The sequence below is a fragment of the Chrysemys picta genome, chromosome 1, assembly GCF_011386835.1.
Source record: "Chrysemys picta bellii isolate R12L10 chromosome 1, ASM1138683v2, whole genome shotgun sequence".
NCBI lineage: Eukaryota > Metazoa > Chordata > Testudines > Emydidae > Chrysemys > Chrysemys picta.
Window position 1 is genome coordinate 3,898,293 of NC_088791.1, and position 26,970 is coordinate 3,925,262.

Here is a 26,970-nt window from a genome sequence, read left to right on the forward strand (position 1 = left end):
CTGGCCTTAAACTCTATGAATCTATCAACCAAATTCATCATCTCATCAAAAACAGTATCAGGTTTGTCTGACAAATCCTATTTTCCATAAAGCCATGCTGTCTGACATTAATTATGTACCTACCCTGTAATTATTTACTGACTGCATCCTGTATCAGCATTGCCATGAGTCTGCCTGGGATCGATGGCTCACAACCCGGGTCATCCTGTTTACCTTTTATATATGGGGACACTAGCAAAGGCCAAGCTCTTCAAATGCCTGCATTAGTATGCAGGGAAGACAGCTGGACAGAAATGGCTGCTACAGGGGGACAACGACAGCCTAGAAAGCTCACACCTACAGAAACTGCCTGCTCCATCCCTTATCAGAGCCAGGCTGCGATGCCACACTCCTGCGCACCCACTGAAATAATAAGCTAAGGGCTCTGTGGGCGTGTAACAGCACCTGAGTGCAACTGAGGCTAGCCAATCTGGATCCCGCTAATACACCAAGGTTGTCCGTCCAGCAGCAGAGATGAACTAGGGAAAGAAATCTAAAGGGCAGGATGAAGGTCACCTACAAGACTGGACTCAGAGAAGGAGAAGCTTTTAGGAGACTGACAATGGAGATTTTACTTCAGCCAGGAGACCCCATTATTGTCCCGTCTAAATCCATCAGCGCGAGACAAGGCCTCCAGACCCTGCATCGTCTCCAAAAAACAGCCCTCGCCCTTGCCAAGATTCAGGAAGTGGATGGGCTCTGATACAAGGGCCCCTCCAAGTTCTGCTGGGATGAATGGAATGAAGGACTCAAGGAATGAATGACGCCTGATGCTGCAGACAGGCAATTAACAGGTTCTTGGAAAGCAGATAAGGACTCTATTATTCCCCCTCTCTAACAACAACAGAGAAGCCCAATACTACTCACCGGGCCCTGCCAGGAGAGGGGATCTGCTCAGCCATGAAACACGAGGCCGGGGAAGCGGGGGAGAATGTTAAAGCCAGCACCCTTCTCTCTCACACCCCGGCAACCCTTTATTCACCACTGTCTTATAATTAGGATATGTTTTGTACAAAGTATGCCTTCTGAGGCATCATTCTAAAAGTCCTGATTTGCTAGACCAGGGGTCGGCAACCTTTCAGAAGTGGTGTGCAGAGTCTTCATTTATTCACTGTAATTTAAGGTTTCGCGTGCCGGTAATACATTTTAACGTTTTTAGAAGGTCTCTTTCTAAAAGTCTATATTATATAACTAAACTATTGTATGTAAAGTAAACAAGGTTTTCAAAATGTTTAAGAAGCGTCATTTAAAATTAAATTAAAATGCTGATCTTACGCCACCAGCCTGCTCAGCTCGCTGCCAGCCTGGGGTTCTGTTCACCTAGGCCTGCAGCGGGCTGAGCAGGGCCTGTGGCCGGGACCCCAGACCTGGGGGGGATGTGTGTTTCAGGGGTCAGGGCAGAGGGCTGGGGTGTGTGTGTGTGGGGGTGTTCAGAGATCAGGGCAGAGGGCTGGGGGGGTGCAGGGCAGAAGGCTGGGTGTGTGTGGGGGTGCAGGGCAGAAGGCTGGGTGTGTGTTGGGGTATGGGGGGTTCAAGGCAGAGGGCTAGAGGGTGTGGGGGTGCAGGGCAGAAGGCTGGGTGTGTGTTGGGGTGGGGGGGTTCAGGGCAGAGGGCTGGGTGTGTGTTGGGGTGTGGGGGTTCAGGGCAGAAGGCTGGGGGTATGGGGGTGCAGGGCAGAAGGCTGAGAGTATGGGGGTGCAGGGCAGAGGGATGGGGCTGTGGGGGGGTTCAGGGCAGAGGGATGGGTGTGTGTTAGGGTGGGGGGGTTCAGGGCAGAGGGCTGGGGTGCTCGGCTCGTGGGGGTGCTCCCAGCCCCCTGCCCTGAGCGGCTCATGGCAGGGGTCTGGAAGGGATATGCCCTGTTCCACCCCCTTCCCCCAGGCTCTGTCCCTACCTCTCTCTACCTCCTCTACAGAGCTGTGTGCACGCTGCCGCTCTTCCCCCTCCCCCGGGCCATCAGCTGATTGGCTCAGGGAAGGAGAGGGGCAGGAAAGCACACGCTGGGAGAAGAAGTGGGGGAGGGGGGAAGCTTGGCTGCCGCAGAACCAAGCTTCTGCCTCCTGCCCCCGCAGGGGAGAGCGGTGGGCGGGGGGGCTGAGGGCCGGGACTGCGGCAGGGAGCTGCGTGGCACTCAAAATCAGCTCGCGTGCCGTGTTTGGCCGTAAGTTGCCGACCCCTGTGCTAGACATTAATATCTCATTGGATTGTATGTGCTATCATCGTATGTGAAGTTCGGCTACATACAGTAACTCCTCACTTAATGTTGTAGTTATATTCCGAAACTATGTTAAGTGAATCCAATTTCCCCATAAGAATTAATGTAAATGAGGGGATTAGGCACACACACACACACACACACACACACACACACACACACACACACAGTAGAAGTTTTAAACAAACAATTGATTACTGTACACAGCAATGATGATTGTGAACCTTGGTTGAGGTGTTGGAGTCAGAGGGTCGAAGAGGGTGGGATATTTCCCAGAGAATGCCTTACTGCTAAATAATGAACTAGAACTCAGCTGACCCCTCAAGGGTTAACACATTATTGTTAATGTAGCCTCACACTCTATAAGGCAGCAGGAATGGAGGGAGGGAGGGGAGACAGCATGGCAGACAGAGACACGCGTCCTGTGTGTGCGAGAGAGATGCGCATTGCCCCTTTAAGTACGCTGAACTACTCTAAGTAGATTGCCTTTTTAAGTAGACCAGGAAGTTGAGACAGTAGCTGCTGCCAGCACACTCCCTCCGTCCTAAGCCCTGTCATGTCCCCCCAGCTCTATATGGAGATGGGCTAAGCAGGGGGGAGAGGGACACCCCGATATTAGCTCTCCTCCCCCCTTCCCCCCCCCCCAGCAAGCAGGAGGCTCCCGGGAGAAGCTCCAAGTCAGAAGGCAGGAGCAGCACATGGCAGTGGGGGGAGGGACAGCTGAACTGCAAGCAATTGATAGCCTGCTGGGCAGCTGCCACACAGGGAACTTAGGGGAGCGGGGAGCTGATCGGGGCGCTGCTGATCCACCCTGGTTCCAAGCCCCCACCAGCCAGCTCCAACGAGCTGCTCATTCTGCAAGCAGTGGACAAAGCAGGCAGCTGCCAAACAATGTTATAAGGGAGCATTTTGCAAATTTAAACGAGCATGTTCTCTAATTGATCAGCAATGTAACAACAAAACAACGTTAACCAGGACGACTTTTAGTGAGGAGTTACTGTATGTGCTACTGAAACATGTTGTGAGGTTGAGAATACCCACAAGCTGCCTTTCAGGCACAATGTTAGTGACTTATTGAGGAAATGCACACAAGCACCAGGGTTACCCCAGGAACTGTGTGCAATAGAAACCTCTCAGAGATAGCAGTACATAATAGGAACTGTTTGACCCAGGTCACAGCAAAGGAGGTTTTCAGCAAGTTGGAAGAAGATATAAAAAGATAACATAACCCGGGGGCGGAGCTACTCAGGCAGAGCAGGGCTTTAAAAAGCCCGCTCCTAAACGCCCAGAGGAGCTAGCGAACAGGAGCGGCTAACAGGGGAGTTTGGCGAGGGAGTTTACAGGGGGAGTGTGAGCAGGGGCTAGATACACCTAACATTCTTTGCACTTAAAGGTCAAAACACTGCTTGATAAAAACAAAGCACCAACAAGGGAACAAGCTTTGGGAGTAAATAAATAAATAAACAAATAAATGGAGATATCCTATCTCCTAGAACTGGAAGGGACCTTGAAAGGTCATCGAGTCCAGCCCCCTGCCTTCACTAGCAGGAATGGCTCCACCTAAACCAAAACAGAACCAGACTGCTGGCGCTTAAAATTAAAAAGGTCGTAGAACAGTTTTTAAACTAAGGGCTGGGGGAAAGCCAACAGGTGCAGAGGAGCATGTGGTTTGGACATCCCTTAGGGGAGGATCTATAACTGGAGATTCCCTATGTCCTAATAAGGAGGAGAGGATGGAAAATGATAAAATACAGGGAGGATCTGATGAGAAACAGTCAAATGAAAAAAAGTCCCATTCAATTACATCATGCAACAGGGGACAGCCAAAAAATGACAAGTTTTTAAAATGCTTATATACCAAAGCTAGATATCTAAATAATAAGATGGGTGAACTAGAGTGCCTAGTATTAAATGAGGATATTGATACAATAGGCATCATGGAAACCTGGTGGAATGAGGATAATCAATGGGACATAGTAATACCAGGGTACAAAATATATCGGAAGGACAGAACAGGCCATGCTGGTGGGGGAATGGCACTATATGTGAAAGAAAGTGTAGAATCAAATGAAGTAAAAACCTTCAATGAAATAAATTGTACTACAGAATCTCTATGGATAGTAATTCCATGCTTGGAAAATAAGAATATAGCAGAAGGGACTATTCTGAAAAGGTTCAGGAAAGGGCAACAAAAATTATTAGGGGTATAGAACAGCTTCCGTATGAGGAGAGATTAATAAGATTGGGACTTTTTAGCTTGGAAAAGAGGTGACTAAGGGGGGATATGCTAGAGGTCTATAAAATCATGAGTGGTACAGAGAAAGTAAATAAGGAAGTGTTATTTACTCCTTCTCATAATACAAGAACAAGGGGCCACCAAATGAAATTAATAGGTAGCAGGTTTAAAACAAACATAAGAAAGTATTTTTTCATGAAACGCACTGTCAACCTCTGGGAACTCCTTGCCAGATGGTGTTGTGAAGGCCAGTACTATACCGGGGTTCAAAAGGGAACTAGATAGATTCTTGGAAGATAGCCATCAATAGCTATTAGCCAGGATGGGCAGGAATGGTGTCCCTAGCCTCTGTTTGCCAGAAGCTGGAACTGGGTGACGGCACGGATCAACTTGATGATAACCTGTCTGTTCATTCCCTCTGGGGCACCTGGCATTGGCCACTGTTGGAAGACAGGATACTGGGCTTGATGGACCTTTGGTCTGACCCAGTATAGCTGTTCTTATAACATCATGAGGGGACCTCGCTCTCCCTACAAAACACACCTGAAAGTACCGGAGGAAAAGGACTGAACGGGGGGAGAGGGAAAGAGAGGAGGGAGAGAGTGCTGGTTCCAGGTTAAAGGGATTTCCAGCCTGTGTATGGAAACTTGGTGGACTGCTCGTATCATCAGTCAGGGTGAGACATTACTGATTCAGATCCTATCTAATATTGTAGGCTTAGTTTGCATTTTGTTTTATGTCTTATGGTAATCTACTTTGATCTGTTTGCTATCACTTATAATCACTTAAAAGCTATCTTTCCATAGTTAATAACTTTATTTCAAATTTTACCTACAACACTGTTTGTTGACGTTCAAAGAGGATAAATCTCAGCTCATGAACAAGGGTTGCTGCACATCCACTTTCCCTTGTAGAAGTGGCGAACTGGGTAATAAATTCGTACTGGTCGGGTTTTGACTAGGGCAGGACGGTACAGCTCTGCGGTCTTAGGCTGGGGAGCAGGTGGTTATTTTGGCTGTAGCCTCTCTATTGTGGGTTCATGAGTAGCTGGCCAGCGCATTCATGAATACAGCTTGGTGTAGTCCCTGTTGTGGATGTTGGTGTGAGTGCAAGCTTGGAGGGCTTTTCAGCTTGTCACAGCATCACAGTTGCGATGTTATCTGATTAAAATACGACCATGTAGAGCATTGTTGCTACCACTGTTATATAACTGCAACAAATCTTGTACAAAGTGTGGCATGTAAGATGTCTACGGAAAAGTTATGATTTGCTTAATATGATTACACCATTTGTACGCATGTTTCATTTTTGTTTCTGAAGTTATGAATATTAACTATGTACCTGTATTTTGAATGTTTTTGCTCCTGTGGTAACACCCACAAGGTATTTAGCCAGCACATCCTGAAGGGACTATTCAACTTAAATGACCCATCAAGGAACACTTAACTCACAATGGACCATGGAAGATGCCCATCCACACCTGATAGACTTTCATGTAACTAGAGTATGGGTAACGGCCTCTGCTATGACTAAGCAAAGGATGCATAGACATGTGACTTGCCCATGTGATTCCAAACCCCATCTTGTTACCTGTAATTTTCCACACATTAGAACAATGGATTCCCCTTCACTTGGCGGAAGCTGTAACAGGCCCTGGAAACATCTCCATTTTGCCTCTTTCCTGCTCAAACCTCTGGACTATGGACTTACACTAATGGGAGCATTCTAACCAAGGGACTGAGGACCTTCCAATGATTTGGAAGCAACCAGAGACTTAACAATCCAGCAGTTTATTCAATCACTGCTTCAAGCCTGATCCAAGAACCTTGCAATTATTGTATGTATTTGATTCCTTTAACCAATTTTAACTCACCATTTTTTTCCTTTCTTTTTATAAATGTTTAGATATTAGATACTAAAAGATTGGTAACAGCGTGATTATTGGGTAATATCTGAGTTGTATATTGACCTGGGTATCTGGCTGTCCCTTTGCGATAAGAAGAACCCTTTTGTTTGATTAAATTGGTTTTAAATAACCACTCATAATTAAGTCTAGTGTCTGGGTGTTGAATTCAGGACTGGAATACCTAAGGAGGCTGCATTTCTGACTTCTTGTTAGCCAGTGTAGTGAGACAGAAGTTTACTTTTGTTGTTGGTTTGGTGTATCTCACGGAAGAGGTGTGTCTGCCTTTTTCCCCAGCAGCTTGTCCTGAATTTGGTATTCTCAGATGTGACCCACGGAGGCACAAGCGTGAACTCATTAGCGAGACAGAGGGCTCAGCTATACCTCAGTTCCAGGTGGCACCCTGGGGGGGACCCATCACACACCCCTTCTAAAATATGCACCATCTACTCCTCTTCTCCATCCAGGAAACGGCAAGGAGCTGTAGACCAGCAGGTGTCATAGAAGAGCAACGCAAGGCTTGTGGAGACCTAGGTCCCATGCTGAGAGGAGCAGTGACTCTTCTCCACATAAGAATTTGGCCGGAAAACTCCTAGCCAAAGTCCTGCTGACATGCAAAGAGGACAAATCCCTGAAGCCTGCATGCACAGTACCACAGCCCACTCTACTAATACAGGGCTACAACCTGCTTTGCACATGCGCGCATGCACACAATACTGGGAGGTCCCAGTCCCAACAGCCAAAATACTCACCAGTTCAATGCCCTGTGGGAAGGGGTTATCCTCCCAGTCCTTCTCCGGGAAGCGCTGGAGTATCTGTCCCTGGCCATCCCTGCTCCCTACAAAAATAAGCAAACGGAAAGTATTAGAAGAATGCAGGCAGCCCTGCTGCTGTGGCCAGCTGCCATTTCGACCTCCTGCCAGAGGCAGGCAGGAGCAACAATGGCAAACTCCAGAACTGCACACAAGCAGCGCCTTGCGGTTACCCTGTGTAGGTACAGCACAAACATGAACTAACCCTACACCCACCCTGGGAGGAAAGAATTCTCTCCATGGTACACGTGGGGAACCAGACAGAGGGAAAGTTATTTTTCCCCAGGTTAGACAGCAAGTAGTAGAGCTACATTAGAAGTCAGAACTTTGATTCCCAAGCCAACAGCCACCCTACATATGCCCCAGGTACATACAGCAGGACCCTTACCCCAAACACAGCAAAGCAACAATGGAGAGTGAATTCAAACTGATCCAATTTAGCACCTTCCTAGAGCTCAAAGAGATTAGGCTACAGAGAACCACATGTCCTGAGCTATCAAACTACTCACGGATTCAATACTTCTTAAAGATGAACCAAAATGTGAGAAGCTGTGTAACATCACTGGTTAGGTTAAATCTCAAATTTCTTACCTTGTGTTACTAAAATAATATAGAAACTGAAAGATTTGAACAGTAATTCCCTTTTTCACCATCTGCAGTTTGTATTTTGCATTTCACTCAGCTTGGACCACAGAAATACGTAGGTCAGTTTAACATTTTGGTTCCTAAACACCAGCATAAGGCTGCAATGTTCTAGTTGCAAACTCTGCAAGGAAATTAATAATCCTAAATGAGTGACTAATACAATGCTATTTAGGTCTGTAGAACTTTCTAGTCTCCCCTTTTAGATGCCAAATCGTTAGCAGAAAATCACACATGTATTCTAGTGGACGAGGCATGCAGTGGGGAGTCAGGACTCCCAAGATGGATTTCACTTCTACCATCTATTGAGTGTAGTCATGGACAAGTCTGGGAATAACACTGACCTCTCTCATAGGAGTATGGTGGGGATCAAGGTTTGCACAACACCATTCTAGTGCTCAGTCTGTATAAACTTCAACACTTCAGCTTTTGAAAGAGGACTCAGAAAGGTATTAACCAGCTGAGAAATATGTACAGAGCCCCGTGCTTCCACAGAATAGATGATACCACCCCTAATCCTGAGACAAAAACCAGTGACCAGCAGTCCATAGAAACACTAGGAGACCTGTAAATAGATGCTTGCTGCATCATGAACCTTTCCTGGGGAAGCACCTAGTGAATTTTAGCTGGTAAAATACCTTCTGGCTCTTTGTTTAGAGAGGGGTTAAACCCTTGCCAAGCCTTCGGATACCAAAGCGTCTGCCCTAATCCTTCATCCTGAACTCCCTTCATGGCTTTGCACAGTCTCCTCTACCAGGTCCAGGTGTACTATGCTCTGTCAAAACAGGGTCCGCTGCCAGTGCTCCTCACCATTTACAGAATACAACTCCAGCTGCAGAGGACACCACGTGCCCCACCCCTTCAACCTCTCTAACCTCACTTGCAGACTGCTTTCCAGCCACAGGGGCCGGCTGACCCTGGCATACCTCTGGGCTGTGTAACAGGAAAAGCCTCACTCCAAAATGCATGGACCACTGCAGGACTATTTTGGGGAGCTAGAACAGTTTCAACCACTCCACTTACCAACAGCCACCCACAGCTGTATTTAAAAACACAGACAACAGAACACATGCCAATTATAGTCCAAGGACCAAAAAGGAAAGGTCAGCGCCAAGTTATGTACATAAAGAGTGTCCAGTGTGATACTAGTGTGTGCTCCCTTTCCCTACCCTCAGACACTACCTCTCTCCACCCACTACCGTCTCATGTGCCTCCTCTCAGACAGCAACACTCACTTCAAGACCTACCTGAACCAACAGCTTTGATTAGAAATTTAATACCTGCCCTCTCAGAGCCTGGCCAAAAAGAAACAAAGGCAGATTCACCTAAGGCACTTATGTCAAGTTGGGCGTAAATCTTGCTCAAAGCCTCCTGGATTTTGTAGCACCCAAGTGCTGAGTTTCTATGGCAAATTGGACATTTTACGCTGTTCCAAGTAAATCCAAACAGGGATGATCCCATCAGCGCATTTCCATTCATTACTCCCCTTTTCATAGATTCAGATCCTAGGGCCAGAAGGGACCACTCTGATCATCTAGCCTGACCTCCCATGTGCCACAGGACTTCCCCAAATTCATTCCCTTTTGAACTAGAGCAGATCTTACAGAAAAACATCCATTCTTGATTTAAACATTGCCAGTGATGCAGAATCCATCACAAACCTTGATAAGTCATTCCCCTGGTTATTTATAACCTCGCTGTTTAAAATGTATGCCTTATTTCCAGTCTGTCTAGCTTCAACACTCAGCCACTGAATCTTTACAACTTTGGTTCACTAGACTGAAGAGCCCTCTATTATCAAAATTCTCTTCCCTATGTAGGTACTTATAGACTGATGAAGTCATCCAGTAACCTTCTCTTTGTTAAGCTAAAGAGATTGAGGTCCTTGATTCCATCTGATTCCATCACCATAAGGCAGGTTTTTCTAATCTTGTATTCATTCTTACGGCTCTTCTCTGAACCCGTTCCAATTTATCAACATCCTTCTTGAATTGTGGACATCAGAACTAGACACACTATTCCGGTAGCCGATGCCAGGTGCCCCAGAGGGAATGAACAGAACAGGGAATCATCAAGTGATCCAGCCCGTGTTGCCCACGCCCAGCTTCTGGCAAACAGAGGCTAGGGACACCATCCCTGTCCACCTTGGCTAACAGCCATTGATGGACCTATCCTCCACGAACTTATCTAGTTCTTAATACTGCCAAATGTAAAATCATATCTAGGAACAAAGAATCTAGGCCATACTGACAGGACGGGGGACTCTATCCTGGGAAGCAGACACTCTGAAAAACACTTGGGGGTCATGGTCGATAATCAGATGATCGTGAGCTCCCAGCGTGACACTGTGGCCAACAGGACTAATACAGTCCCGGGATGTATAAATAGGGCAGTCTCATGTAGGAGTAGAGAAGTATGCCACATTGATTTTGTAACATTCTAGTTTGTTTTTTTAAATCGAAATGTCATGCGGTGCCAAGTCAAATGCCTACAGAAATCAAGTATATTACAGCACCACTATTACCTTTATCAACCAAACTTGTAATCTCAAAAACCCTCACACCAAGTTTTGAAAGGATAGTAACCCTTGACAAAAAGGAGGTGACCCTCGATTTCCTGCACACCTCACCACAATGTCGAGCACTGCATCCAAAAATCAATGGATTACATTAGCAAGACATTTCAACTAAAACTATTGGCAGTGAAAGCTCAGAGCAACATTGAAGTTGTCATTATGTTAGCATCTATATGGTGCCTACATCTCAGTATCTAAGGGCTGAAATTAATGGGATAGCTCACAACTTTGCGTTGTTTCAAGGGGGGGTTAAAGATATAATTACAGGAAGACAATATGGGATCGAGTTACATTTGGGGGACTCAAACCATAAAGAATAAGAAATGTGATTTTTTATTTATTTATTTGCAATGAAAGCTTAGATTCTGCTACAAAATATTGGCGCTCACCTCACACTCTGGCACAGCTCCCTGGAGCCGCTGCAGAATGGTTCACGCCTGCTACATATGGAATATATATTTGCACCTGTTAACGAGATGCTGCATTTTTTTTTCTTCCATGGTTCGTTCCAATGTTTCTGACTTGAACAAGTCTCTAGCCTGCATCTCATTTGCATGTAATGGAGCCTACTGCAAATTCCATCTTACTACGGACGTGCAGGCCACAGAAATGACTGGTTCCAGAATGCAGCCAGGCCACGCTGGATCGTGACAAAGTTTTACACACTGGGGCTTGTGACACACAGACACCGCACAGATAATGCAAAGATAAGGATAGCCACATTGTACAAATCCATGGACTGCATCTGTCCTACCCTTTAGCTACTTTTGTCTTTATTAAATCAGCCCCATTATGTACCCATAGTGTCTAGAATGCCTTGTGGCAAGACACTCTCCTGGCCCCGCTTAGTTACTTTTCAGTAGCCTAGCCCTGCCTCTCTGCTTCGCATTATGCAATTAAAAGGCTCTTTCCCTGTCAATGTGTTCACACTGGGGTGCTCTTTCCTGCTCTGATGAGCTGGTCCAGGACAGCTGCTGCTGCCTCTGCTGTTTCTAATCTGCCCATCTAGGAACACATGCGTCTGTGTTTGTGTTGCGGAAGCTGCTTTTGCTTTTTCCTTCCTGTGTGCTCCCAGTGCTAGATTGCACAGAGGCCAGGAGGATTTAAGGTAACTCTTGGTCACTGCTCTCTGGACAGCTTAGTATTATCTGCATTAACACTATGCCGTATTTGGAGTTTTATGCTACTTTATCACATTACTGAAATGTTTAGATGTGTTTAAAAATTGAAGCACTCAGCCGACTCAACAACCCAAGCAAAGTGTAAACTCTTGGCTAGGCTGGCCATGGGGTTAAAGGCTCCTTTCCTGGGAATGGGTGGCTCTAACAGCACAGACATGCAGCATAATGTGGGTTACAAACAAGGCAGGGTCTGCAGCCAACTGGAGAGCCCAGTGGAACAGACTTTCCATAGTTTATAAGGCCACATAGAAACTACCCAGCAAACAGAAAAGAGCGGACTCTACCGCTGAACATTTGGAGGGGAGCTAAACCAAAACTCTGTCCTCTGTATCCCCGCCCATACCACCGATCTCCAGACATCAATCTGTTCAGTACACTTCTCGCCTATGCCCATGTAATGGGGTGGGATAGCTCAGTGGTTTGAGCATTGGCCTGCTAAACCCAGGGTTCTGAGTTCAATCCTTGAGGGGGCCACTTGGGGATCTAGGGCAAAATCAGTACTTGGTCCTGCTAGTGAAGGCAGGGGGCTGGACTCAATGACCTTTCAAGGTCCCTTCCAGTTCTAGGAGATAGGTATATCTCCGTTATTATTTATTATTTATTATTATTATGTAAGGAACCCACAATAAAGTGACTCCTCTTCAAAGTCTCTCTCAGCCATGGACACATCTGAACTTCCACTTAATCTCAACTCTCCCTGTATCCACACCTGCTATCCTACTCAGCTCCTACCTCCTTCCTCCCATCATAGGTTGATCTACCCCTGCTGCACCAACTCTAGACCAGGCGTGCATGCTCAGAAAAGAATTGGGTTTGCTTCACAGGCTGGTAAGGGCTGTGACTGACTAGAGTGGCAGCAATACATTCTGGCCCACAGGGAAAACAGGGTCTTGTTTCACTCTGCAACAGTCCCTCCAGCCAGCGTCAGAACCGTGCTCCTGCCGACAACGAGCCGTTTACACTGCCACTTGCCAAGACAAAACTTTTGTCTTGGGGGGAGGAGTAGGGGGGGGTTAAGCACCCGTGAACGACAAAAGTTTTGTCGTTCAATTGGCAGCATAGACAAAGCTTTACTCTCTATTCACCAAGCACCTTAGTCTTTTAGTAATGTCACCAGGAGCTTTCAAATGACAGTCTGCACAACGTGCCAAGTCTGTCCCAGCAATTAGTGTTTCCACAGTCTCAGACACGATTCCACGGATGTCACTGATCATACCCATTGCTTGGTATTACGTAGCACAGGTGAAAGTGAAACAAGGGCAGAGCACTACAATGTTTATAAGAAGCCCCTTATGAGACCGGAGATGGACTAGCTCCACCTGGCAGAGGTAGTAGTGTGGGACACTTCACATACAAGTACCACTAGAGCAGGGGTTGGCAACCTTCCAGAAGTGGTGTGCCGAGTCTTAATTTATTCACTCTAATTTAAGGTTTTGCGTGCCAGTAATACATTTTAATGTTTTTAGAAGGTCTCTTTCTATACGTCTATAATATATAACTAAAGTATTGTTGTATGTAAAGTAAATAAGGTTTTTAAAATGTTTAAGAAGCTTCATTTAAAATTAAATTAAAATGCAGAGCCCCCCGGACCTGTGGCCAGGACCCAGGCAGTGCGAGTGCCACTGAAAATCAGCTCACGTGCCGCCTTTGGCATGCGTGCCATCGGTTGCCTACCCCTGCACTAGAGTAAAACTGACAACTTATTTAAACTACAGGTTAAGAATGAATTCTGTAGATCAAAACAAAGCCGGAGGGAAGTCTCAGTGGAGAGGTTTCAGAGTAGCAGCCGTGTTAGTCTGTATCCGCAAAAAGAAGAACAGGAGGACTTGTGGCACCTTAGAGACTAACAAATTTATTAGAGCATAAGCTTTCGTGGACTATAGCCCACTTCTTCGGATGCATATGCATCCGAAGAAGTGGGCTATAGTCCACGAAAGCTTATGCTCTAATAAATTTGTTAGTCTCTAAGGTGCCACAAGTCCTCCTGTTCTTCTTTCAGTGGAGAGGATTCCAGAAACTGCCCAAGCCCGTAAAACTGCAGCCATTTCAAAAGTTGTAAAATCCCAAAGCTTCATTAAACACCTTACACTGCAGGAGAGTAAAATGCACCCCTCGGAATTCTACAGCGAGGCTACCAGCATTACACTAGCACACAACGGCCACAGACATCAGCTTGCAATGAGGCCTGTTTAGCTGTGGTTGAGTTGGAGCACTGCATGCTGGGAACTGTAGTCTGAGAGGAGTACCCTTCAGAAATAAGAGGATGCAATCTGCGCTATTATATGCAAGCCAGGCATAGCCCTTGGGCTACTGACAAACTAGCCAGTGCAGCCCCTGGATTCGGCAAAGTTTGGACATCCCTCTTCTACAGGGGAGCTACCATAAAATGTGGGTGGGGCAGCTGCATTGCAAAAACCACCTCCTGCTTCATAGGGAGGAGGGATAGCTCAGTGGTTTGAGCACTAGCCTGCTAAACCCAGGGTTGAAAGTTCAATCCTTGAGGGATCTCAGGCAAAATTCTGTCTGGGGATTGGTCCTGCTTTGAGCAGGGGGTTGGACTAGATGACCTCCTGAGGCCCCTTCCAACCCTCATATTCTATGATAACCAATGTCTATGATAACTGATAGCACAAGAGGTCATCTAGTCCAATCCCCTGCTCAAAGCAGAAACATCCCAGCCAGGGCTTTGTCAAGCCTGACCTTAAAAACCTCTAAGGAAAGAGATTCCACCACCTCCCTAGGTAACCCATTCCAGTGCTTCACCACCCTCCTAGTGAAATAGTGTTTCCTAATATCCAACTTAAACTCCCCCACTGCAACTTGAGACCATAACTCCTTGTTCTGTCATCTGGTACCACTGAGATCAGTATAGATCAGGGATTGGCAACCTTTGGCACCCTGGCGGGCCGGGCCGGTTTATTTACCTGCTGCGTCCGCAGGTTTGGATGATCGCAGCTCCCCGCATGGGCCAAGGGATGTGCTAGCCACCGCTTCCCGCCGCCCCCATTGGCCTGGAGCGGCAAACCGCAGCCAGCAGGAGCCACAATTGGCTGAACCTGTGGACGTGGCAGGTAAACAAACCGGCCCGGCCCGCCAGGGGGCTTACCCTGGCGAGCCACGTGCCAAAGGTTGCCAATCCCTGGTCTAGATCCATCCTCTTTGGAACCCCCCTTCAGGTAGTTGAAAGCAGCTATCAAATCCCCCATTCTTCTCTTCTGCAGACTAAACAATCCCAGTTCCCTCAGCCTCTCCTCATAAGTCATGTGCTCCAGACCCCTAAACATTTCTGTTGCCCTCCGCTGGACTCTTTCCAATTTTTCCACAACCTTCTTGTAATGCAGGGCCCAAAACTGGACACAGTACTCCAGATGAGGCCTCACCAGTGTCAAATAGAGGGGAATGATCACGTCCCTCGATCTGCTGGCTATGCTCCTACTTATACAGCCCAAAATGCTGTTAGGCTTCTTAGCACTAAGGGAACACTGTTGTCTCATATCCAGCTTCTCGTCCACCATAACCCCTAGGTCCTTTTCCGCAGAACTGCTACCTAGCCACTCGGTCCCTAGTCTGTAGCAGTGCATGGGATTCTTCCTTCCTAAGTGCCGGACTCTGCACTTGTCCTTGTTGAACTTCATCGGGTTTCTTTTGGCCCAATCCTCTAATTTGTCTAGGTCCCTCTATATCCTGTCCCTACCCTCCAGCGTATCTACCACTCCTCTCAGTTTAGTGTCATCTGCAAACTTGCTGAGGGTGCAATCCACACCATCCTCCAGATCATTAATGAAGATATTGAACAAAACTGCCCCCAGGACCAACCCTTGGGGCACTCTGCTTGATACCGGCTGCCAACTAGACATGGAGCCATTGATCACTACCAAAGTACTAACTAAGAGTACTAACTAATGACAGGTTTCAGAGTAGCAGCCGTGTTAGTCTGTATCTGCAAAAAGAAGAACAGGAGTACTTGTGGCACCTTAGAGACTAACAAATTTATTAGAGCATAAAGTGGGCTGTAGTCCACGAAAGCTTATGCTCTAATAAATTTGTTAGTCTCTAAGGTGCCACAAGTACTCCTGTTCTTCTTAGTACTAACTAAAGTACTAATTTTAAAAAAGGGATTGTAGGGAGATTCTGATTTCCTATATAAAACCTGATCTCTGTCCTGAGCAGAGTCCAGCACCTGGCTAACCAGAACTGCTGGAAGAAAAAATCCCAATGTATTACACTCCGGTGGCAAAATGCCATAAGACTGGGTAAGGAGCAACGTTAAGTGCAGCCTGATATCCATCAGGTACTGGCAAGATGTGACGAACTGGGACTGTTCTTACTGTGGTCTGTGAATGCTGACAGGGGAGTGTGGCTAGGATAGTCTGCGTTGGGGGATGGGAGACTGACCAACGGAGAATACCTGAGCATGTAACATGAGAACCCAGGAAGGGGTTGGAGGCCAGGTGACACCTTTGCCCGGGAAAATGAACAAAGGCTGTGGGAGGGGTCGCTGAAGGCAGAGTCTCAGAAGCTGGCTGGTGAGATGGCTGGGAGGCAGAGATGGCTCTGACCTCCCAAGGGGGGCTGGGATGCCCGAGGACCCCAAGATGGACCTAACTGAGGGGTATCCTGTTGTCTGTGCCTGCAAGACCTGTCTTGGACTGTGTCCCTGTCATCTAAATAAACCTTCTGCTTTACTGGTTGGCTGAGAGTCATGGTGAATCGCAGGAAGCCGGGGGTGCAGGGCCCTGAGTCCCCCAATACTCCGTGACACAAGTCCTATGCTGCACTCTATAGCACATCCAGGAAATGTGTTCATGCCGCAGCCAATCAAGGCCGTAGCCAAAGCCAGGCTGTGGGACTCCCATGACCAAATAAAGAGTAAAGACAGGAAGTCCCCAGGTCATGCTTGCCTTCTGACATGAAATGCTGGCCAACGGTGTGGAAAAAGCAGCTACATCCTATTCAGAACTTTGACAAGCACCATCAGTACATCACAGGGACAGTCACACTAGCCAACTGAGGGCTGAACTGAAAATGGAGTGCAATGCCTCCCTCCCCACAAGCAGTGTCCCATCTTGATCAGAGCAGGCAGGTCACTTGCTTCAAGTCAGAGAATTGTAAGTTGGAACCAATAGCCGTCGTAGGGGGCCTGGCAGTACGCCACTGGCCACCTCTGGCCAGCATACTGCTCTTTTGGAGTCCCTCATGTGCTAGATAGACCTTATCAGCTACAAAATGGCTCCCAAACCATTTTGAATGCCACAAGCTAGTAACAATGGGGAGCACCCAATAACCCTGGTATGAGGCTGACTTCTCTCAGGGCAAAGGAGAAGGTGCAACTACAGTAAAAAATGGGACTGTATAATTTCAAAGAACAGTTTCAGGGTTCCTCCAAGTGAAGCTAAGGTTTTGACCCCATCAAGCAGCTTCAGGAGGACACACTGGATGGGAAGATTTTGGTGTAGTCTGAGGCTGAGTTATAAAAGGTTGGAAGGGGAGATTCAGGGAGGAACTTATTGCAGAAAGTGTGATGCCCGCCTATACCCCCAAACCCCCCTTTAGGGCTGTGAGGAAAATACAGCCTCCTGTATCTTCCCTCCTGTATCAAGAATGGAGAGGCCTTCTTGCCTCTTCCCTGATTCCATGGATTTACTTTGTAAGCCACCCATCCCTGGCCACCATGCTGGACTGGCAGCACAGTCAAAGGGAATTCCTCTATGGCTGAAAAAGACCTTTACTTGGGGCGGGCAGAGTTTCCAAATTGATTATCTGTATCAACAACTAACTGTGCTGGGTATAGCAGGCAAAAGTCCCCAGACTTTTACCATCAAGGCTCTGGGTTACTTCCTTCATCTCTCTCTGCTGTTTCCAACCATGCTGAAAGCTAGGCCTCACCACTCTTTATAGCCATGTTGACTCTGGCGGGGGGCACCCCATGGCATTGCTGCCAACAATGCAGCACTCCCCAGTGGGGCCTGTGGAATCTCCTATCCCATAAACCTCTACAAGCTTGTTACTTATCTTATACTGATTGGTGTCCACTTGTTCTGGGACAAAACTCCCTTGGGCCAATCAGCTCCGAAGTATGTATGGTGATCAACACTACAGCAGGGCACCTCAATCTCAACCTCTTCCATCCTCCAGAGGAAAGTCTCCAAATCCAAGGCCACTGTGCTCAGCTGGCTAACATTGCTGGCTTGGATTTGAGAACGGGTCAGTTCCTGGAATCAAGGAGGCACCAATAATCATTTGGTAGTTTGCCTGTTAAGAGGGTTAAACTCAGCAGAGTCTACGGGAGATCAAGGTTCTGTTTCATGGAGACTGAAGGGCCATGTCCAGAAACAGGAAGCGAATTGAAAAGCACAGGCCCCCACATGGTGCCACTCTATAGCCATCAGTACAACTGCTGCCACTTAAATCTCATTGACTCTAAATCCCCTAGTCACCATAGACCCTTCAAAGGCCATGGATGAGATATGGAATAGCATGAACAAACCTGAGCACCTTTCCCAGTGGTCTTTAGAAGATGAACTTGGCTTCAGGGCAGCATCCTGACCCTCTACATCCTAGCTTTTGCTCCACACTGCACCCCACCTCCCAGAAAAGTATTGCATGAGTATCTGCTCTGCTCTTCAGGGCTCCAGCTATATTGCTTATGGTAACCTGGCAGGGAGGGTACACCACAGTCCTTCCCCAACTTCACGGCAGACACGGGAGGGGATGGCAGCAAGGATGTTTCAGTGCCACAGCAGCACAAGATGACGAATGACTCAGAGGAAAAAATGAGACCACTGGCTCCTCATTACATATTTATGAAGCAAGCATGAATGGCTTTTCTATGACAGAACAAAAGGACTGTTACAGAGCTGCTGAGGGCTGGAAGTAGCCTGCTCCTCCCTGTCATGGCTGGAGACTAGGGGTACGTCTACACGAGTTAAAGAAACTCGTGACTGGCCTGTGCCAGCTAACTTGGATTCGTGGGGTTCCGGTTGCCAGGCTGTTTAACTGCAGTGTAGACTTCTGAGCTCAGGCTTCATCCATGGCTCTAGGACCCTGTGGGCTCTTCGCTTCCCATCTCTGACTTGATATCTGGGAAAATTCAGCAACTTAGAATGGCTGAATTGAGGGAAGAGGGAAATAGCTGACGCTTTGTTTATTTTTGGAACCCATCTATAAAAGTTGTGCCTGTTTTGCCCCGTGCATTGTGGGGCCCTTCAATTCCACAGTAATATAAATATTAAATAACCTATCAGAATTTAAGGTGGTCCAATAAAATTTTTTTACCTCATCCACCTTGTCCCACCAGAGTCAGTCTTTTCTAGGCTTCAAATCTCAGTCTAATTCAACTTCAAAGGAGGAACTCCCAGAAAGTCCCATGGCAGAACAGAACATGACCCCTCACTCAGCCCTACAACAAAACTGGCTCGATGTGTGCCAATGGGGGCCAGCCTCTCTGCTCACTCATGTATGTTTCAGATTCAACTCTACAGATGTAGAGCATGCAGCCTTTATATTAGATATGAAGCCTGCAAAAGATAAATGCATGATGATGTGCAATGACACTGTGAGGGACTGCCAACACCGCCATCCCGGCAGGTACTGAATGCTGCTAAGGTCAGTGTGGAGAAAAGGAAAGCATTGGTAATACCTGCAAATTTTAAAATTTTATTAAGATGATAAAAAAAAATTGTGAACAGAGTTTGAGCATAGAAGTTACTGGTTATCAGGAAATAACATACAGATTATCGAGGGTGCAAAGTTTGGTTTAAGATAAGGTGGCATGAGGAATACATAATCTGCAATATCCCCGATTGGGAGTAAAAGGTTGATGGGTCAAAGTACAGACATTGAGATATGAGGTTATGAAGTTCATAAAGTGGCTATGTTCGGGTGTGGAGTATAATGAGTGGATATGATAATGAGGATGGAGTGACCCTCATTTGGTGAGATTTAATGTTCAGGGAGTTTATGGTTCCAGTTCATATAATCCAACGGAGAAGGTCACTTGGTCCCTTTCTCGTAGTGGGAGAATGATGTCACTCTGGCTCACGCCTCCTTGTACTGTCGGTGGCCGGTGATGTGCTCGATGTAGATGTCCCTGGACCATCGGATGGTGTCTGAGACCATGAGGCACTGCATGAGACGTGCGTAGCGTACTACATTCCGTTCTGGGCACCTCAGAAACTTGGAAGAAGTTCTGACAGCAACACAAATAACTAAATGACGATAACTAGGGTAGACAATAACTGCAGGTGTTTGAAGGGTACTATCACCGAGGGAGAAGAATTGTTCAGGATGGGGCAAGGAGATATAGCTAGGACAAATACACTGTTCATTTTATTCTAACCCGAGTATCAAGAAAACTTCTCAGCAGAGAGTTCAAGTGGACTGTGGAATTTTTCCAGGGGGGAGGAGAGGGAAGGAAGAGAGATTCTATCATTTGGGTCACTTACACCTAGACTGGACAAACCCCAACGATGCTGAAGGGAACAATCCTGTCCTGGGCATAAGAGGGACCAAGTCGCACTTTCCCATCTCCAGCATCTGATGCGGTGCTAATCCTCAGTCTATGGCACAAGGGCAATTCCATTTACAAGTCACAACAAAGCTTTATATGAGCCTCTGTCACAAGACTAAAGAGCTGCCGAGTAATGAGATTTTTATAGATAAGCTAAAATTAAATGTCTCCGCAGAACTAGAAGGTGTTTTCTCCTTAAGAGACCTTTTTATAAGTCTGTCTCTATTTTCACATCATCCCCTCTTTGGACTCTGGCTCTCACCTCAAAGCTGTCATTACCTTACGCAAACCCACCCTTGCACTCTCAAATGAAGGTCTGGAGGTGTCAGTAGGACATTCTAGTCCCATGGATATCAGAGCACCAGCCTCCTGAAGCCTGGCAAGTTATGATCCCTGCTGCTCTGTGCATTGCCACCCACCCAGCTGGGGAAACAGCTCAGAGGCGGCTGCTGAAAGAAACTAAGCTGCTTCTGAGATGTCATGTGAAACAGGAACATTGGATAGAGTCTGAGTCCCAGCCACTACGTCAGATGGATTAGCAAAGCCAGGGAGTCCCCAAATTTCAATTGTTCCAAAGTTATGGGCATCCCAATAGCCTATGGCTGCTGCATCAGGCTTTAGTCATCTAGTCCTTGCAAGGTTAGGGCCTGCTCCTGGAAGACAAAGAACCATAGCCAGAAAACCCTGCCTGTCTGGCCAGAGCCGCGATGAGTGCTACCAAATTCAGGGCTGGCCACGGAGTCTTTTAAAGCTCGAAGAAATTCACAGACTCAGATTCCCAAGGCCAGAAGGAACCACTAGTCTGACCTCCTGTATAACAGGCCAGAGAACTGCCCCCAAAAAATCCCTAAAGTGGATCTTTTACAAAAATATCCAATCTTGATTTTAAAATTGTTAGTGAGAACGAGAATTCACCACAACCCTTGGTAAACTATTCCAGTGGTTAATTACTCTCACCATTAAAAAGGTTTCCCTTATTTCCAGTCTGAATGCTAAGCTGCTTCCTTCCTCCCTTCTCCGTTTGGAAAGGCTCATTAACCAACACCTCAAAAAAAAAAGGGGGGGGGGAGGCTGTTCCAAATGGACAAGTGCCTTCATCACAAGAACTATCATCCCTTCAGTTCAGAGAAGCAAAAGACCCAATGGGTTGTAGAGTGAATTCCCACGACCGCCTCTCCCAGCCAGGAATCGTACAAATCAGTAACACCAACACACCCTCACTCAGTGTCTCTCTAAGGCCTTGGCTACACTCGGGACTTCCCAGCGCTGCCGCAGCAGCGCTGTGAATCGCGAGTGTAGTTGCGCCGCCAGCACCGTGAGAGCTCTCTCGCAGCGCTGTTTGTACTCCACTTCTCGAGGGGAATAGCTGGCAGCGCTGCTCACTCGCAGCACTGCAAGCTCTGATTACACTGGCGCTTTACAGCACTGTACTTGCTGCGCTCGGGGGGGGGGGGGCATTTTCACACCCCTGAGCGCAGCAAGTTGCAGCGCTGTACAGCGCCAGTGTAGCCAAGGCCTAAGAATGCCGGAGTCCAGTGGAATAATCCTGCACTTGCAGGGGGTTGGGGAAAGGACACAACCACCTAACACAGCTTTACTATGAGCCAGTGAAAAAAAAGTAGAGCCGTGGAGTCAGGAATATGACACATGTTGATATGAAGCCCTACGCAGAGGAGCAGCTCCATACTTGAGCACTTGCCAAGAGGAAAGTTGTATTTATCTTTAGAAACATTAAGGTCCAAGAGGAAGTAATTTAAAATATCCGTCTGTTTCCGAGAGAGTCTGTCCCAGAAAGTGCTGCTCAAGACCTGGGGAGTTACTGGCAGAGGGAGAGATAAGCTTTTTACAGCTGCCTGCCACTTGTTCGCCCATATCTCTGTTTCTGGAAACGGCCATTATGTAGCAGGAAGTCCTTACAAATACCTCGGGTTTAGCAGAATAATTAACTAAACCTTCCTCAAAAGCAGTGACTCAAAGCTAGTATAGAATGGCCCCGCAGACACATTTGGGGAGTAGTCCTCTTATGGAAGCTGCCTCAATACCCACTAGGATGTCTGGCTTTTAAGAAGTTAACCAAGCACCAAGGCAGATCCTCTCGGGGCAACTGGGGAATTCAGGCTCCATGTTTATTCATGCACCTGGAGAGGGGAGCCAGGCCAGTTACTGGAACGTACTACTGGAGGCATCACTCAAACCCATCTAGGTACATGAGAACTGGCACCAAGCGAACTAACTCTGACCTCCTTTCTTTGAAGACAAGGGGGGAAAGTTTGAATTGGACTGAATCCTGGCTCTTCCCCACTGCTCCACCAGTGTACTTTCTCCCAGAAGGCAGAGAACTGACGGCCCTGCACATTGCAGGGGTGAACTAGGCGAGCGACGAGTTAGAGATTTTCCCATCCCTAGTATGAAGGATGAGATAAGGAGCATCCTCCACTGGAGTGAGGGTGCATTCAGCCTCTGGTGTATCCACCAAGTGTCTCCATGGGAAAGCAGAAAGGTGCTTGGGACATACAGGCCAACAGGGGAAATCAACTCTGAGCAAACACTGCCAATTGACTTTGCTTTAGTGGAGGCTAGAACCACCGGAGAATCCATCTGCTCTGTCAAAAGCAAAAGCATGCCCCGCACCCGCTGCGTCTGATGAAAGGAAATAGGAATGTGTGCATGCCGAGGGGTTCAGCTCGCCTCATTTCAGCACTGAGTGAGGTAGTGTGTGTCAGTAGTGATGCCCATCTGGCCGGTCACCAGTGAAGTGGGATAGGAGAGTGGTGTGTGGGTATTGTGATGGGTAAGTGCAAGTACTGTGTTAGAGGGAATGGGCTGTAAAATGCGTAGTGTGGAGTTTTCAGTATTTGAGCATATGGCAAGTATTCAGTGCAGCTCACCTGAACAGGTATCAAGGGCAAATCACCTCCTGAGCATCCCCGTGTGGGCTGAAGGCCCTCTCCAGGCAGAGTACCTCAGTTCCCCCCTGCAAGGAACTTCTTATATAATTTCCACAGGCTTTATTGTCCAATAATGCCCCTTCCCCCAGGGTTTAATTTATTGATGTAAGACAAAACAAAACTCAGTCTTGGGGCTTCTCTACTCCTCAAGTCTGGTTTCTCCAGATTTTCCCACCTTGGCAGGCTGCTCTCTCAGCTCTACCTGGCTGGAGTCTTTTTCTATTCCCATACAGCCTGCTTTCTCTGGCCCTCCACCCTCTAGCTTCCAGGGCCAAATCCTTCCCCTTAGTCCAGGGTCTCCTGCAAGAGCCTCCTGTTCAATGAAGCTCTTCCGCAGTCTCTGCTACAGCTTCCTTTGGTTGTTTCTTCCTGAGCATCCCCCTCCCTGCCCCTCTTTATAGGGAAAATCACCTGATCCCTGTGCTGAGGTGTGCCTACTTGTAGCTAGGCTTGGGTGACCCCAGGCCTCCAGTTTGCCTTAAAAGGGGCAAACCACCCTCTTTCAACAAGTTTTGCCTTCGCAAAAAAAAAAAAAAAGGCACGAGACTTTTCTACAGTGATCATGTGCCCTATTCTGAGAGTGTGAATATATGTATTATGGGCATGCAGGGGCATTGCTTAAAGGGGACAGAGTTAAGGTTGTATTGGCGTTTACCTTAACCAGAAAATAGAGTTTTCAGAAGTTTAGGTTTTGTAGAACTGGACATTCTGCTGGGGCACAAGAGGTCACCAGGCAACCTTAACTCTGCATTAACGAAGTTTTGGGTCCAGGAATTTGGAAAACAGGTGCAGCCCCCAGCAACTACAGGTTCTCGCATGCAATTCTTCACCTTGAGCTCTGTAGCTAGGCCGCACCTGATAGTCTTCATAGGCCACATCTCCATATTCAGAAAAAGGGAACCTTGACTCGCATGGTAGAATGCCTGGGCAATCAGCCCCAAGGACTCATTGGAAGCCAAACCCTAAGGCCAGCATAGACTCAGCTCATGTGAAATACCCTCCCTCTGGCTCACATGGCCTGATGAGATTGGAGAAGAGAGGTCTCAGGGCTACTTTCCACTTTGATCTCACGTGATGAAGGGGCAATAGGTCCTGGTTTGCTGAGCAGCCTCATTCCTCGCAGGGTGAGAACAGAATGAAAAGCAAACCCCTCCCCTCCCAAATCAAACACTCCTCTTAAAGCAAAGGGAACAATAGTTCCCAAGCTGCACAAGAAAAATAAACTGCCCTGCAGAGGTGATTCTGCTCCTCAGTGCTTCTGGAGACTTCAAACACCAGCTGCTAAGCCAAACGGAGGGACAGGCTTCCAAAACGGCCAGTTCCCCTAGCTCAGTTGTTCTCATCCAAGGGTACATGTACCCCCGGGGGTACGCAGAGGTCTTCCAGGGGGTACAACAACTCAGCTAGAGATTTGCCTAGTTTTACAACCGGCTACATAAAAAGCACTAGCAAAGTCAGTACCAACTAAAATTTCACACAGATAATGACTTGTTTATACTGCTCTACATACTATACACTGAAAGGTAAGTACAGTATTTAAATTCCAATTGATTTGTTTATAATTATGGTAAAAATGAGAAAGTAAGCAATTTTTCAGTAATAGTGTTTTGTGACACTTTCATATTTTTGTCTGATTTTGTAAGCAAGTACTTTTTAAGTGAAGTGAAACTTGGGGGTACACAAGGCAAATCAGACTCCTGAAAGGGGCATAGTAGTCTGGAAAGGCTGAGCGCCACTGCACTAGCCCAACTTGAGAGCAGCATTAACCATGGCTTCGGGACCCCGAGGCAGCCACAGGGCTCCTGCAGCAAAGCATAGGTGTAACATTTGCCTCCTAACTCTACCCCAAGATGGTAAATTACATTGCTGTGAGCCTGTGCCTCATGGAAAGATTCTACACTAACTAGCCTCCCACCCAAACAAAGAGCTCTCACAGATTAAACCCCAGGCCTGCTCTCCCAAACGACATTGTGATGTCCTCCGTTTCCATTCACCCACTAAGTTCACAAGCCAAGGGAGGAGGTTGGTCTGTCACTGAATGTCTAGAGATGAATGATTTTTGATTATGCCCATCACTGGAAATAGGAACTCACTAGCAATCTGGAAGCATTTCATGCAACCGATTGGTAGAATTATTGTTGTTCCCTCTTCCCACCCTGCCCAAGTCCAGACCTACTCTTTCCCAGCTGTGTAGATGGAAACTCAAGGCAGCAGAACCCTCTGTCATGAGGCCTAGGAGCCCTTAAAAGGAATTGCTACTGCTGCATCCGGGACCAAGAAAGGATGTTGCCGAGAAGCCCCTTCCTGGGGCATCGTACACTAGCTCAATTTGTCATGTGCCAGCCCACCAGGAGCGGGACAGCCAGTGATTACGACATGCTTTGAGAGCTCAAGGCTCAGCAATGGACCCCAAGATTTTCCCAGCATTACTTATTCTAACTTCCTTCCCTGCTGCCAGTCCTGGAGGCAGGGACGAGGCCCAACCACAGCACACCGAAGAGCCCTTTCAAATGGCACCACAGGAATCCCAGCTGGCCACACACCAGAGTAAATACTCTATGCAATCCAAACAGTGCTGCCCACGCTAGGCTCCACAGGCACCAGGGGCTGGGGGAGCTACTAAAAGCATTTGGGGAAGGAAGTTGCTCTATTTTTACCCAGAGTCAAATGCCAGCCGCCTACCAGGGGAGCTATTAGCCAGTTCCCAGTGCCATTCTCCACCGATAATTACAGAGCCACCCCCACTGACATTTACCCAAGGACTAAAAACAGCACCTGCTGCACTAGCCATTGCCTTCTTGCCATGCGACACGCAGGGCAGACAGCATGAGCAACAGCCACGGAGGCCCCACGGAGGCTGTCTGTAAACAAGCAGCCTAGGCAGGTAAAAGCATGGGGTTTGCCTGGGACAGACAAGTCCAGCAAAATACCTGCTGAGATATTCTGCCATCTCTTCCCACATCTCTCTAGTAATAACCTTTAGTACTTTAAAGCCTTGCTGACAGAAGTCATATTAGACTAATAAGTAGATTTTCTGTCAAAAATACATTAGATGGAAAATACAATTTCTGCAACATCAAATATTTCCCTGAAAAAAATGCAATTTTTTACAAATTTTTCATCAAGAAAATCTAAATGAAGTATTTCACTGCAGGTTGGTTCAACATTTGACTGCATCTGCTGTGGCATCTCATGGGAGTTGGCCACACTACATCCCTCCTCTGACTGAGCCCTGTGGTGCATCATGGGACATGTAGTCTGGCCACAGAGCCCAGCCCCTAAGGAAAAATGAGGGTGTGAAGCATCTGCACTTCAACTCCCCTGAGGCACTGGTCAGTGAACAATTTCTGTATTTAACTTTTCAACCAAATGTGGAACAAAACCAAACACTGAAACATCAATTTCCTGTGTAATAAAGTCTGGTTTACAGCTAGCTCTACTATTAAGTTTTGCCTGCACAAGGCCTTCCCAGCTCCACATATATCACTTGGTTCCCAGGCACTCTCCCATGCTGCCCCCACCCTCTTACACAGACCCACATCACAGCAGCATCTTCTCAAACACCTTCAAAAAGGCACGTTGCACTCTCCACATCAGCACTCCCTGGAACGAGGAAAACCTTCCCAGGCCAGCATACAGACCCCAACGATATTTTTCTGGCTCTTCACACCCACGCCCCAATGCAGCAGAACAGTCACCCTCACTTGCAAAACACAACATGAAACACCTCTAAAGAACTGTTCCAGACAGGGTGAGCACATCCTGTTCAGGCCAGCACTGAAAGCACAGATCCTTAGCATGAGAAACACTGGCAGCAAGGAGGAAGTGAAAGTGACATTCATACTGTGCTGTGTAAGTGTTATACTCTCTCTCTCACACACACACACCTCTTGGGAGAGAAATCACCAGC

General features: G+C 47.3%; 1 protein-coding gene across 11 annotated transcripts in view; it reads right to left on the bottom strand.

Moving 5' to 3' along the window:
- Nucleotides 1–26,970, bottom strand: part of SBF1 (SET binding factor 1) — a 147,646-nt gene that overhangs the window by 64,429 nt on the left and 56,247 nt on the right. For all 11 annotated transcript variants that reach the window (XM_065551514.1, XM_065551531.1, XM_065551527.1 and 8 more), the window contains exon 2: nt 7,146–7,231. In XM_065551514.1, coding sequence (XP_065407586.1) covers nt 7,146–7,231 — 86 coding nt within the window. The remainder of the gene's footprint in view (nt 1–7,145; nt 7,232–26,970) is intronic.